The sequence below is a fragment of the Mus caroli genome, chromosome 2 (genome assembly GCF_900094665.2).
Source record: "Mus caroli chromosome 2, CAROLI_EIJ_v1.1, whole genome shotgun sequence".
Classification (NCBI taxonomy): Eukaryota; Metazoa; Chordata; class Mammalia; order Rodentia; family Muridae; genus Mus; species Mus caroli.
Window position 1 is genome coordinate 34,442,668 of NC_034571.1, and position 13,755 is coordinate 34,456,422.

General features: G+C 52.5%; 1 protein-coding gene across 2 annotated transcripts in view; it reads left to right on the top strand.

Annotated features, from left to right (window-relative positions):
- Positions 1 to 13,755, top strand: part of Nek6 (NIMA related kinase 6) — a 73,999-nt gene that overhangs the window by 50,736 nt on the left and 9,508 nt on the right. For both annotated transcript variants that reach the window (XM_021157094.2, XM_021157095.2), the window contains exons 6-8: positions 4,798 to 4,906; positions 5,567 to 5,674; positions 13,280 to 13,374. In XM_021157094.2, the coding sequence (XP_021012753.1) occupies positions 4,798 to 4,906; positions 5,567 to 5,674; positions 13,280 to 13,374 (312 nt within the window). The remainder of the gene's footprint in view (positions 1 to 4,797; positions 4,907 to 5,566; positions 5,675 to 13,279; positions 13,375 to 13,755) is intronic.

Consider the following 13,755-nt stretch of genomic DNA (forward strand, 5'->3'; position numbering starts at 1 on the left):
TTTGCTGAGCAGTGGCACACACCTTTAATCTCAACACTTGGGAAGCAGGGGCAGGGGGATTTCTGAGTTCGAGGCCAGCCTGGTCTACAGAGTGAGTTCCAGGATATCCAGGACTGCACAGAGAAACCCTGTCTCGAAAAAGCAAAAAACAAAACAAAACAAAACAAAACAAAAAATTGGTCTCTTTAAAAATTCCAAGACTCTTTAAAAATTAAAAGTCTTTTAACTGTGGGCTCCTGTAAAATAATAAACAAGCTAAATACTTCCTTACTTCAAGTGGGGGGAAACCCGGGTACAGTCTGAATAAGGTAAAACCAAACCCCAACCATATAAATAACTCAAGTCCACTATTTGGAATCCACACAGGGTCTTCTGGACTCCTTCAGGGGCTTGCTTGGGTCACTTCTCAGGCTCCACCCTCTGCAGCATACACAGCTGGTTTTCTAGGCTCTGACTGGGTCCACTCCACTGCTGCTGCTGTTCTTGCTGGTTCTCCCATGGTACAGGCATCTCAAACTGTAGAGTCTTCTGTTGCAACTGGGCTGCACCAGTTGTGCCTCCTGGGCTCTCTTCTTGGTGCTAAGGCTCAGACTCTCTTCATGACCCCTTCTGTACTCTGGCTGTACCTTCACCAATGGCCTCTCCTGTCCTCTCATCGTGCCAAGCCTTGGCTGCTCTCCATGACCCCTGCATCCCTTTGGAGCTACTTGGGTGACTCTTACACTACAAAGTTCAGCTACTAGCACAAGGTACAACCTTGGGCGCCTCTGAACACATCTCCTCTGTGTTGATCCTCAGGAAATACTTCCAAGGTTTCACCTCAGTGATGCTGGTCTCTTCTTAATCACTACTAAGTTCTCAGCTCTAGCCGACCAGCAAAGCAAGGTTTCCCTTTAGCGGTTATGGTCCCTTGTTAATCACCGCCATTTTTTCAGCCCCTGTTAAACAGAACCACAGATTCTTAATTCAAAATATGTAGCGGCCCATTAAATGACATATCCTTTGGTTCCAGCTGCCATTTCCTATAGGAGGGGAAACTGAGGCCTAGAAAGGCTGCCTTGTCTGAGAACACCCACTATAGAGGAACTGTGTTTACCAGGCCTGGCACTGGCTGGAGGTCATTGTCTCCACACAGCCTACACAGCCTTTGGACAGGTGTTATCTTCATTATCCATAGTGAGGATTCCATGCCTGCTCTGTGAGGGACTGAGCAACTTTAACCCCCTAAAACTCAGTGCCATGTTCTCTGATATTCCTAAGCTTTCTTGTCCCCATCCCAGGTCTCAGGAGTGGAACTACCATAGATAGGTTTGGCTTCAGGGACATGGCAGCTCCATTGGGAGAGCGCTGCCATCAGCCACAGCCATGCTGAAGCACTGAGCTCAGAGAGGTTTAGTGTCCAGCCAAAGGCAGCACAGCCTGTAAGTGGAAAAGCCCTAACCCGCAGCTTCTGATACTTGCTTCTCCTTCAAGGCCCACATGTCCCTGCTTGCATGGGTCCTCATCTCTAGCCCCTAAAGTGGAGCCCCATCACCTGCCTCCCCAGAACCTTGTCTGTGTGTCCTGAGTAAAGCCAGGCCACGCTCAAGCCCCACACTGAACTCCCAGATGTATTTGGATATGGCCGACGTGGATTCTGTCTTCCCAGCAGGCACTGGGGATTGAGCAATTGTTTATCAGTTGCTCTTCAGAAATTTGGCCCCTAGGAATACAGTGTCGCTGGGAAGCGGCATTACTGAGCCGTTATCACCTGCTTTTATATTTCCGTTGACATATTAATGCATTTGCAGGGGTGTTAATCTCCACACGGATCCCTGGTGGGAACAGACGTGATACATCATGTCTCAGGCCCCATCACTAGTTTCTCCTTCACTTGCCATCCCCTCTGTACATACCCTCTCCCCACATGCCAGCCCCCACCTCAGGATGCCACCACTGCTAGTGGTGCCCCGGCCCTGACTCCAGCGTGAGTCAAGGTCAGGGCCTGTGGACTCAGAACAGGGGGGCTTCCTGGAGGAGGTGATTCTTCGGCTGAGTTCATGGGGAGTATTGAAGTGGGAAGCGCCCAGAAGGCTGAGATTCACTGTGGTCCTGCACCAGGTGGGGTGGTGACCATGGGGGTCAAGTCTTGCTGCGTTTCTCAGTTCAGGCTCAGGACTGGGGACTGTGCTGAGTTCACAGTAGCTTCCTAAGACTCTTGGAGGGAGCAGAACCAATGAACCTTGTGTTTGGAAGAGGGTTGGGTGGGGATGGAGCAGGAGGAGGAGCACAGACCTGGAGCACCCTCCTTACCTCCACTTCCCCTGGGGCCCACAGATCTCAGACTGCCCTGCAACCTCTCAGTCTTGGAATGGAGTTGGAGGCAGACAGCACTGGGCAGTGCTAGTCAAATGCTGCCCTCCCTGAGCTCTAGTGCCTATCTTTCCCGCTGACTTCATAGGAGAGAGGATTCTGGGAAGGGGCCGTAGGCTAGACCAATTCTTTCAGACTAAAAGAGACAGACTGGGTAGCCAGCCCACTAGTTTTATAGCCAGCCTCTCTGTGTGTCCTGAGCTAGCTCAGGCTCAGGGTTCAGGTGGGTCAGGCTCCACAGAGAACAGAGTTTAAGTAGTGTGGAGGCTGTTCCTGCCCCACTCTCACCCTCCATCCTCCCTAGCAGATGCTCTCTTCTCCCAGCCCAGAACAGCTGACAGCACAGCTTCCTCACAGGGCTAGCCCTGCTGCACCTACAGCCAGCAGGGGAATTGGGGGCAGTGCCCTAACTGGACACACCTGGGATAGTTTAGCAGGCTTCTGCACCCAATTTCTTCATACCCCAGGCACCATGCCTGGTGCCCAGTAAACTCTGTTGCCACACCCCTTCTCATTCTTTTCTAGGTATCCAGGGGAACCAAACCTTTGCAATCCCAAGCCTGGGTCATACCAACAGTGTTCCCACTGGCCTTAGAGGTCACTGGTCAGCAGGGCTTGTGTCTGAAGGGTTTGCAGCCTCCGGAGCCTGTCAACCATGGCGCTGGCATTCTTTACAAGGCTGGTGAAGCCCAGAGCCGCCACTGTCTGAAACCCACCAGAGACTCGGCGCCTCCCTACTAAATGTCAGCTGGCACTTATAGAATATGACATTTAGAAAATCACCACTCTCGGCTGCACACATCCCCACGTAAACACTATAATGAGGACCAAATAACATTATGGTGTAAATAACAGTCCGCCCAGCCTGGCACAGAGGCCTGGGGGTGGCCCAAAGCAGAGGTCTTTGGGGAGACCAGAAGAGTCAGCTCTCCAGCTCCTCCTAGAAGGGCCTCAGGAGAGCCTCGAGGGGTTTTACTTCCAGGCCAGTAGCTAGCAGCTATCCTGGCCCTGTGTCTGGAGGTGCCCAGCTCTAGATCCCAGCTTCCATGTATGCTCCTGATGCATAGCCGTGGGCCTGTGCATGAGCCTCTCTGGGCATGGTCCCTGTCACGATTCTCAGCGTCATTAGATGTGATGAACTCAGAAGGCCTAACCAAGCTCCATTTTGTAGCCCTCAGGGCCTTCGTGCTGCTTGCTGAGGGTCCAGCAGCATGGTTGAGCGTGGCCTGTACGCAGCAGGGCTTTCCTGCACCTCTGTTTCCTCCCCCCGGCTAGGCAGGCGCCCTGGTAGTTAGTTCCTGGCTTCCTACACTGGAATAGCTGCTTGGCACTGGCCACAGTGCTGCCTCTTGCCACTAGAACCACAGCTTGGTGACGAGGTAACCGAGGTGCTAGCCATTGCCCTACACCTCAGTACAGGCCTGCTGCCCACACCCTTACACACACACACACACACACACACACACACACACACACTGTCTCAGGATTTGTTCCTGCGTTATCCTTCCAGAACCTTCTGTTCAATTCTCTTTCAGTGCAGCCTAGAAAGTTGTCTCTTGACTTTTTTCTTTCTTTCTTTTTTTTCCCCCTGGGGGTTCGAATGTGGTTTACTAGGGTGTCCTGGCTAATTTTAAGTCAACTTGACATAGGCTAAAGAAATCTGAGAGGAGGGAATCTCCACTGAGAAAATGCAGCCATTAAATTCTGCCGTGGGTGGGCAAGACTGTAAGGCATTTTCTTAATTAGTGACTGATGGGGGAGGGCCCAGCCCAATATGGGTAGTTCTGTCCCTGGGCTGGTGGTCCTGGGGTCTATAAGAAAGCAGGATGAGCAAGCCAGTAAGCGCCACCCCTCCATGGCTTCTGCATCAGCTCATGCACCCCAGTTCCTGCCCTGACTGCCTTCCATGACAGACTATGATATGGAAGTAGTAGATAAAATAAACACTTTCCTCCTAAACTTGCTTTGGTGTTTCATCACAGCAATGGAAACCCTGACTAAGACAGTAGGCAAGGAGGTAAATAAATTAGTGCCCGCTGAAACCAAGGGTCTGTTTGACGAAGTTAAGTCCATCTCCTCAAGGGTTACTGTGCCTTTAGCAGTCACATGACACTGAGATTTAATGACTGAGGACATGGGGACAACAATGACTATCTATCTCTCAGGCCTGGTTCTCCTCCCACGCCAGGCTCGGACTGATGCTGAGAGTCCTTAGTCTCCCCAGGCCCCTGTGAGCAGATCACTGAGAGGCTCTTCCTTGGGCTTCCCTCTGGCCAGGCTCTGACCTCATTTCATCTGGGGCCCCCTGAGCTCTGCTGGGCTGAAGAGAGGGGCTGACACAACATCCCGGCCCCTCATTGTTTGCTCGGCCTTTGCTGGTGTGATCACTGTGCCACCCTTGCTGGAAATATGCTCACCCAGGCCTGTCTATCTGTCACCCCACAGTACTTCAAGAAGCAGAAGCGGCTTATCCCTGAGAGGACCGTGTGGAAGTACTTTGTGCAGCTGTGCAGCGCTGTGGAGCACATGCACTCCCGACGTGTGATGCACCGAGGTGTGTGCCCCTCCTTGGCCCGGGACTCCAGCTCTGAGCCTTCGAGTGCCCCAGGAGCTGCCCTGAGAATGAGGCCATTTAGGCCATGCAGGGTATCCAGTAGCTGCACTCACATCTGTCCCAGGCGAGGACCCACCTGGGAGGGCGGCGGAGTCTTATCTGATGCCCAATAGTCATCACTTAAGCTTCAGGGAATGAGATCATCACAGCATGCTGATTCCACTCATCCCAGATGTGGCCAAACCTTGTGCTGAGGCCAGTTTTGCCCAGAGAAAGAGTTTCCCATGGGCTTTGATATCTTGGTAGGCTTTGGCTAAGCAAGCTATACCCCTACCCTGCCCAAGAAAGTGCTGAGGAGGCATTTCAAGTTGTGAGGAAGCCTGTCGAAGGTGTCTTTGAGTTTCACCTGTGTGAGACCCTGCCCTAGTCACTGCAGTGCAAAGCTTACTGACTGTCAGACAGTGTCTCCCGGTGCTCGTCTGGCACAGGGGAGGCAGCTGTACAAAAGGAGACAGTAGTATAGAAGTCTCTGCTCCCCATTCACAGCCAACCTGTGACGTGGGGGGGGAAATAGTCATGTTACAGATGAAGTAAATGAGCCTCCTCCCATCCCTTCTAAGCCTGCTCTCCCCACACCAACCCGATGTCCTTGCCCTGCAGACATCAAGCCCGCCAACGTGTTCATCACAGCTACGGGCATCGTGAAGCTTGGTGACCTCGGCTTGGGCCGCTTCTTCAGCTCGGAGACCACTGCGGCCCACTCACTAGGTAAGAGGCCTATGTCCCCCCCCCCACTCGCAGCCCCTGTAGGCCTGGGTGACCCAGCAGGAAGGGCATCCATTCTACTGGAACCATTTGTAGTGTGGGGGAAGATCTTTTTTGAGTCTTAAGAGTTCACCCTTGCTTTGGGGTAGATCCAAAGTAGAGGAAACTGAGAGGGGCCACTGCAGGGGGCAGGGAGATCTCCCCGTATCCCCAAGTCATCTCTCTAGTACTTCCTGGAAGGCCAATAGACCCTGTCATACAGAATGGGCTGCATCTGCCTGGCTTGTGGTCCTTTTGCTGTGCCCAGTTGGCCCTGTGACCTACTCCCCAGGTAGATCTGCTTGTAAGACTGAAGAGGCGGTCTTGGGGGCTGGGGCTGGGTGGTTGGACTGTGGAGGAAGAGCAGCTGGGAAGGCCTGAGAAGGAGCCATGTCCAGTTGTGGGAGCTGTGCAAGAGCTTGGGGTGATGCCAATAAGCAGGTGTTGGAGAATGGGTACAGGCCTTGATGCCCCTGTTGGGAGTGTGGAGAGGGGCTTCAGGTTAGGTGGGCCTGTGTGGGCTTCAGAGTGTGTGTGCCTGGTTTGTAAGAGCAAGAAGCTGGAGTGATGAAGATGGAGCTGCTGCCCTTTAATTAGTTTAATGGAGCCAGCATAACCACAGAGACAGCTGTCCTGTGCTAGCTCAAGTGCAGCAGGGCTTCACCAGGAATCCATGAGAGGCCGGGGTCTCCCAGCTTCTCCCAACATCTCTCAGGGATCACTAGGGGAGACAGAAGAGACCCAGAGCCAGCCTGTGACCTGTGGCCACCTCCCAGGAAAAAAAAAAACCTCTGGTTCTACTCATTTCCATGCCACCCCACAGCTCCAGTCTGGGTGTCTCCCATCACCACACAACTGGGTGCCTGAAGCCAGCCATGAGCCAACAGCAGCTTCTGGTGGCAGCATGGGTGCTCTGTGGGGAACTCCCCTCTGGAAACTGTCGCCGTTCATTCAGGTCATGGTGGCTCAGACTCAAGGCATGCACTTGTGAGATGTGAGCCAGCTGGTTGCAGGAATGTAATGAGGCCTGGGCCTCCACTCAGCCCTGGGAATACCTGGGCTGGCCTCTCCCTCGACTCCTGTGGTTCCCTGGCCCTTAGGAAAGGCTTTGTAGGGCCATACCCAAGGACCTGAGGATGCTCTGTCACATCTCCACTGGCCTTCAGGGTCCACAGGATCTAGACACTGGAACTCAGGAAGTTGGACTATTTCAAGGTCACAAGCCACATGCTGACCTCTCCTGTGTAGTGCCTACTTCTTCATGAGGTCAGGGCCAGGAGCCTCCTTTGGGGATCCCCAGCTACTGACTCTGACGAGAAGGAAGCCTCAGGTTCCCAGTCTGTTCCAACCTGTTTACTGAGGTAGGATGATTTTTCTTTGTGGTGTTGGTGACAGAACCCAGGGCCTCCCACAGGCTAGGCAGGTACGTGCTCTCTACCCCTAATAAATGTTCCTCAGCCCCTGTCTGGCTTAAGAGTTTCAAAAAGGTCGGAACTTGGAGGGAAGCTGTCAGAGAAGAGCCTAGGCGCTGCCTCCTGGGCCTGTCAGTCAGGCCCAAGCCCCACTCTGTCCTGTCTTGGAGAAGATGGCTGCAGTGGCTAGTCAGAGCTGGTTAAGATCGCCTTGTTAGGGATGACAGAGACCCGGCTCCTCTGACAGTGTGATTTTATCTGCTCGGACTACTGCACTTATTACATTAATGAGAAGGAACTGGGACTTGGAGGAGGCTACCCTCACGTGCCAGGCACCTCCTGAGGCCTCCTGAGCGTAGACCCTGTGTGATGGGTGCAGGGTACCTCCCAGGTCCAGCCCTGCTTCAGGCCATGGGCACCAGACTCCAGGAGGCACCATGGAGCTAAGGGTGCTCCACCAACCTGCGCTTGCCAAACCAGCTCTGGCAGCTGAGGCCTGTCCTCTGTGCCTTCCGTGGAGGTTGACAGTCAGACCCACAACCTGGGACCAGAAGTCTCCAAGCTCCAGGAGAAAGCACCCTTTTACTACCAGTTCTGTGTTCAGCTAAGTGCACACAAGTCTGGTTGGGCAAGAAAAGGAGCTAATTGCTATCACACCATGACACAGGAAGGATGTAGGGGCCCTTCACACCCTCTGTGTGACTATGAATTATTCATCTTCTGCATCTAATGTGCACCTACTATGTGGGGATACTGGGGCAGTTAGTCACATTGTCCTGGCAACCTCCTCATCTACTAAAGCTGCTGACCCGGAGCCGGGCTTATGCAAATCCCTTCTCCGCCTTCCCTCCCTGGCCCCTCCTTATGCTTGTATTTGCTAACAGGAGGCTGGCATGAAAGGGCATTAGTCAGTGCCATGGTCGGGCTGACAGGTGCGGTACCCAGCGGTGGCAGAGTGGCTGCCTCGGTGTCAGGAATAGGAGCCGTAATTAGAGCTCGGAACAGAATGAGCGTCAGACGAATTACCAGGCAGCAGATCATATTTGTCAGGAAGGATTGCATACATAAAAATTAAGTGACAGTACACGCCGGCATAATGAAAGAAAAATGAAAGATTTGCCTATACACAGCTCACAAGCTACAAGCAAGTGTCTCGCTCCAAGCAACGGCAGCAGCTTCGAGACAAATGGTGGGTCTGGAGAGCAGGAACGCAGGCCTTGCGCTTGGCAGCGGTGACAGTGGTGACAAGGCGCCTCGGGCTGAGACTGGACGGGGCAGGAAGGGAGGTTGCTCATACCCAAGCCCCTTGTGGGGATGCCTGGTCTCTCTGGGATTGGGCAAACAGAGCCCATTGAGGATAACCCCGTAAGAGACAAGCAGTCAAGGGGGACGGCCTGGCTTGGCCCTGTGCCATGCTGGGATGTGTGACCCAGCAGGCTTCCCTGCCCTCAAGGGGCCACAGACTGGCAGAGGTGAGCTGGTTAGAGGATGGGTGGATCGCTGTCCCAAAAGCCAGAGTGTGCATGCAACTGGAAGGTCAGAGTGTCACCCAGGATCTGCAGCCACCCTGTACTTAAGTGTCCACTCGTTCACTATAGGGACAAATCAGAAGAAGGTGGGGCTTTAAAAATATTTAAGAAACATTTTGCTTTTCCAAGATGGCGTCACGCCCAGGACTTTCATCTCGTTTGGCTGAGAAGGAGACTGAGGCTGAGAGAAGGGAGACCACATCAGCATGAGGGCAAGAGATCACCCATATCCAGGTGGCCTTCAAAAGAGCCACCAGCCTACAGTGTGGCAGTGGGCTTGGGTCGTGGGTAGCCAGAAGTTAGGTGGGGAGAGGGTCCTACCAAGCTGTCTGGTACAGGGACACCTGGTGGGGAGAAGCAGAACTCTCCTTGCCATATGCCAGTGCTACCGTGTGTGCATGTCCCTGCTGTGCGTGACCACAACGTGTCACACATATTTTGGTCCACCCAGACAGACATCTCTAGGGGTGAGCCCTCATTAGTGAGAATTCATCATGGACCAAACTGCGTTCTGATCCTCGTTTTCCATTGTCCAGATGGGAGAACCAGCTGCCAAGCATGAGGTCTCTGATGAGGAACCAAGACAGAAACATCTTGGCCTTTGGCTAGAGAGTGGTCAGAGCAGGTCACACACACAGCTCTGCCTGCCATCCATGCTGGAGCCCAGGCTTCGGCCCCACCCGGTAGACGATGCCACAATGGGTTTTCAAGGTGTGACAGAAGCACCACCTGGGGAAGGGCAGCTTGCAGAGACACCAGACTCTTATGTGAAGTCTGCCTTTTTCATGTCTAATGTTTCAGACAGGTGAGGCAGGTCACTTGTGTGTTTTGACAAGTCATTTGTGTTGTGGGAGGGCTCTTTGCTTGGCCTTCCACTTTGAAGTCCATGTTCTGTGGCTTCTGCCAGTTTTGCAATCCTCATTTCTGGAATAAAGACCCGGGTAGGTCATGCTGGGTGACTCCTCTGTCTTCTGCACTGCCTGATCTCCTGCCCTGAGGAGGGACTTAGACCAGGCAGGGCCAGCTCTGTGCACCTGTGAAACTGCTTGGTGCAAGATGGACTGTGTCTGCTGGATTGGAACCACTGTCCAGGAGATACCCACTCCTGCCAGTTTCTCTCCAGGTTCCCCCAAATCCGTGGGGTCTGGAGGCCTCCTCTAATGGCCTGCTGCAAGTCTGGGTTTCTCTGAAGTCTGTTGTTCAGTCTGTTATACACAGTGATGTGTTATGTTCCGTTGTGTTTGTCGTCGGTAGAAAATCCGGGTAAAGTGGCATAGCTGGAGGATGTGCTGTGCTCCCCAGCTTCATACTCTCCCACAAAAAGTTGTACAAGCCCCACCTCCATAGTACCCCACCTTTAAGAGTCACAGACTGAGGAAGCCTGGGTCAGGGGACCAGAGGGTACAGTGCCCTCCAAAATGGGCCAACCTGTCCTCAGCTGTACTTCATGATTCATTCTCAGGTGAAGCAGAGAGGCGAGTAAGGCATGACTGCTCCTCTCAGGCGGCAGTAATGTGCTCCCAGAAGCTTTCCAGAGAGACAAGAGGCCAGACTCCAGGCCCAGATAGTGCTGCTTGGCTGGTCCTTCACTAGAACCAACCCTTCCTGGTGGCTATGCCAGGGTCTCTGCCTAGTATAGGCCAGTCCTGACTCATGATTAGCTTGCCCCTGCTGGACGCACCCTGGGATGGGCAACTCTCACCTGAGAATCCACCCAGAATAGGGTCAGCTTGGGGCCACCACAGCTCCTCCAACACTGCGTAGAGAAAAGCGGGGAGGAGGGTATAGGGACAGACAGATGTGTGGGTGGGCTCTGATAAGCAGGTCACAGATGAGTGGATAGTCAAGGGCAGACAAGTGGATGGATGACATGTAGAAGGCATCTTGGAAGAAAGTTCCTCTCTGGGCATGGTGTATACATCTGTAATTCCCGCACAAGAGGCAGAGGCAGAAGGGCCATAAGTTCAAGGTTAGCCTGGGCTGCCTAGTGAGAAGCTATGTCACAAATCAAGGGCTGGAAGTATCAGTTCAGGGATAGAGCACCATGAAGTCCTGATTCCAACACCCACACTGCAACAAAACAAGAAGTGAAAGCTGCAGGTAGAGTCTCTTGAGCTCAAGGCCAGATTGTTCTGCATAGAGGGATTCAGGTCAGCCAAGGCTACACAGTAGACCATGTTTACAAAAAAGAATGAGGTAGAAGTGCAGCAAGAGGTAAGAGGAAGTGAGTGCCTCTCCTGCAGCATGCCTGGCTTTCACTGCAGGCTGCAAGGACCTGCTTTAGAGCTAAACAGAGCAGGAAGGTGGCAGCCAGCCTTGCTGGAACTCCCCAGTGGAACAGAGCTCAGAGGTGAATAGACAGCAGCTAGAACTGGTTTGGGGAGGTGGACTTGGACAGGCACAAGGCACTGGAACCCCCTCACCTTAAGATAGGTCTGGCCCAGGCTTCCTGCAGATCACCTCACCCTAGAGTCCCTCCTGCCCAGACCTGGGGACAAAAGGAGGCCAGAACAAGTGGGAAGAGCCAGAGGCAGCCAGTGGGGCCTTACAGTTTTTGTGCAGTCTTGCTGGGACACAACTTCAGACCTCTGGCTCCTGGCCAGCCCCATACTGCCATCCTTTTATTATGAGTACCTCCAATTATAGCACCTGGGTGCTCAGGCCCAATGATGCTTGTCCCACTACTGACCAAGATCTGTGGTTTGGGCTGTAATGCCTTTATAGCTTAACACCTGGCCATTGGTTTGGTTTTGTGTTCTTATGGCTGGGGTGCACAGTGTTTATTCATGATATCCCACTTGACCTCATTAGGGTCACCCAGAGCTGCACATGTTAGCTGTCAGCCCTTTTCCTCAGGAGCCACCAGCCCCTGATTCCAAACATAGAGTATGCATACAGGATAGGAGATCAAATTTACAACCATGTCCTTGAGTGATGGCTACCACTGTGATAAAGCAACAGTCATGGTCAGACATGTGAGACCATGGGGACCGTGGCTCCCAGACCATTGTCTGTTGAATAATTGGAACATTAGGCTGCAAAGAAGAAGAGCGAAAACACATGCACAGCCAGCTATATAACATACCCATGATCCCCTTGACTACTGCTGTGGACCAGAGCTGTCCTGTCAGGAGGCACAGCCCAGAGAAGTTTATGCCCCCTACCCCCACCCTCACCCTCACCCCCACCCCTGCTCTGGAGCAAAACAGGTTTTACAACACTTCCTAAAGACCCCATCATCTCCTAGTTATACCATCAGCTAGGGACTTAGCATGTAGTTTTGGGGGTTGTTTCAGACTCAAACCATATTGGTAGGCATCAGTCCATGGCAGGCAGGCCTTGAGGTGGTTTTCTCTGTCCCTATGTATCAGTTACTTTCTTATTGCTATGATAAAATACCATGACCAAGGCATCTTGCAGAAGAAAAAGGCTTGCTCTGGCTCAGAATTCCACAGGGAGACTCTATAATGGGAAGCATGGAAGCTGTTGGCTAGTTTTATGTCAATGTGACACAAACTAGAGCCATCAGAGTCCTGGGAGCCTCAACTGAGAAAATGCCTCAATAAGATCAGGCTGTAGGCAGCTCTGTAAGGCATTTTCTTAATTAGTGATTGATGTGGGAGGGCCCAGCCCACTGTGGGTGGTGCTATCCCTGGGCTGATGGTCCTGGGTTCTATAAGAAAGCGGCCTAAGCAAGCCATGAGGAGCAAGCCAGTAAGCAGCACCCCTCCATGGCCTCTGCATCAGCTCCTGCCTCCAGGTTCCTGTCCTGTGTGAGTTCCTGTCCTGATTTCCTTCAGTGGGGAACACTGTTGTGGAAATATTCGCCAAATAAACCTTTTCCTCCCTAGTTTGTTTTGGTCATGGTGTCTCTTCACAGCAACAGAACAGTGACTTAAGATAGAAGCAGACAGCCAGAGCGGGAAGCTGAGCGATCATCATGGTGAACTGAGAGTGTGATGAGGCTCTTAGACCTTGTAAAGAGATTCTGAGTTCTGACCTTCAGGTTGACTAGTCCAAGCTAGGCCCATCCCCCCACTCTTAGACCATGCCCCCACGATATCCTTCCTTCACATGGTTGTACTGGTAAAGGTTCCATTACCTCCCCATCATCTGTAATGGATCTTTATCACCTGGGGATTGAGTACCTGAGCCTGTGGGAACATTTCTCACTCAAACCATCACATCCTGGCTTGCCATCCAGCTCTCAGTGGCATCTTTGGTGAACTGAGAGACTTCATCACCGTGAAGTTGATCATTTTAATGGCTCTTGCCTTTACGTAAGCCTCTTGGCCTGCCTGAGCGTCAGTTTTCCCTCATGTGTCTCTGTCAACTTGGACAGTGGTTCTTTTCTGTTGAGAGATTGTTCTAGACTATCCCAGATACAAATTGTCCCCTGTCGGGACAGTAGTCATTTGCCTCTCTGCATTGAGCAGTGACTTTGAATCCTGGCTTTGTGGCCCCTAACCAGTTCTTAAATCTAGGGATTCTGGGGATCTACTTAAAGTTCATGGGGTCCCAGATCCACTTCACTGCCCTATTAACATGGGCAACCATCTCTGCTGACCAAGGAGGGGACAGGCTATATCTCTTCTCCCTGAGGCCCAGATCCTCTTGCTGTGTTGCAGTGGGAACACCATACTACATGTCACCCGAGAGAATCCACGAGAATGGCTACAACTTCAAGTCAGACATCTGGTCCCTAGGCTGCCTGCTGTATGAGGTAAGTCTCTAACCTGCAGCATGGTGGCCTGTGGGGACTTCCATGGGGGCACAGGTAAGACAGGGTCATCCTACCAGTTTAAAGGAGTACCAGTGCTGTACATACTCACCTGCAGACTAAACCCTGTAGTTTCAGGACCCTTGGGGACCAGCCCTTCACCCCTCAGCAGACATGGCATTAGTAATGTCATCCAGGCAGTGGTTGCTGGAAGGGTGGTTGGAGTAAGCTGTACTTCTGGGCTCTAAGAGTGGGATGGAACAGTGGAGCATTGCTCTTCCCTGGTTTCTTTGGTAACCACATTTGTATATTGTTCATCGGTAAATAGGTTCCACACAGGCACTAGGAATGGGTATGGACTGAGGCTTCTTAGCTCATGCCCCT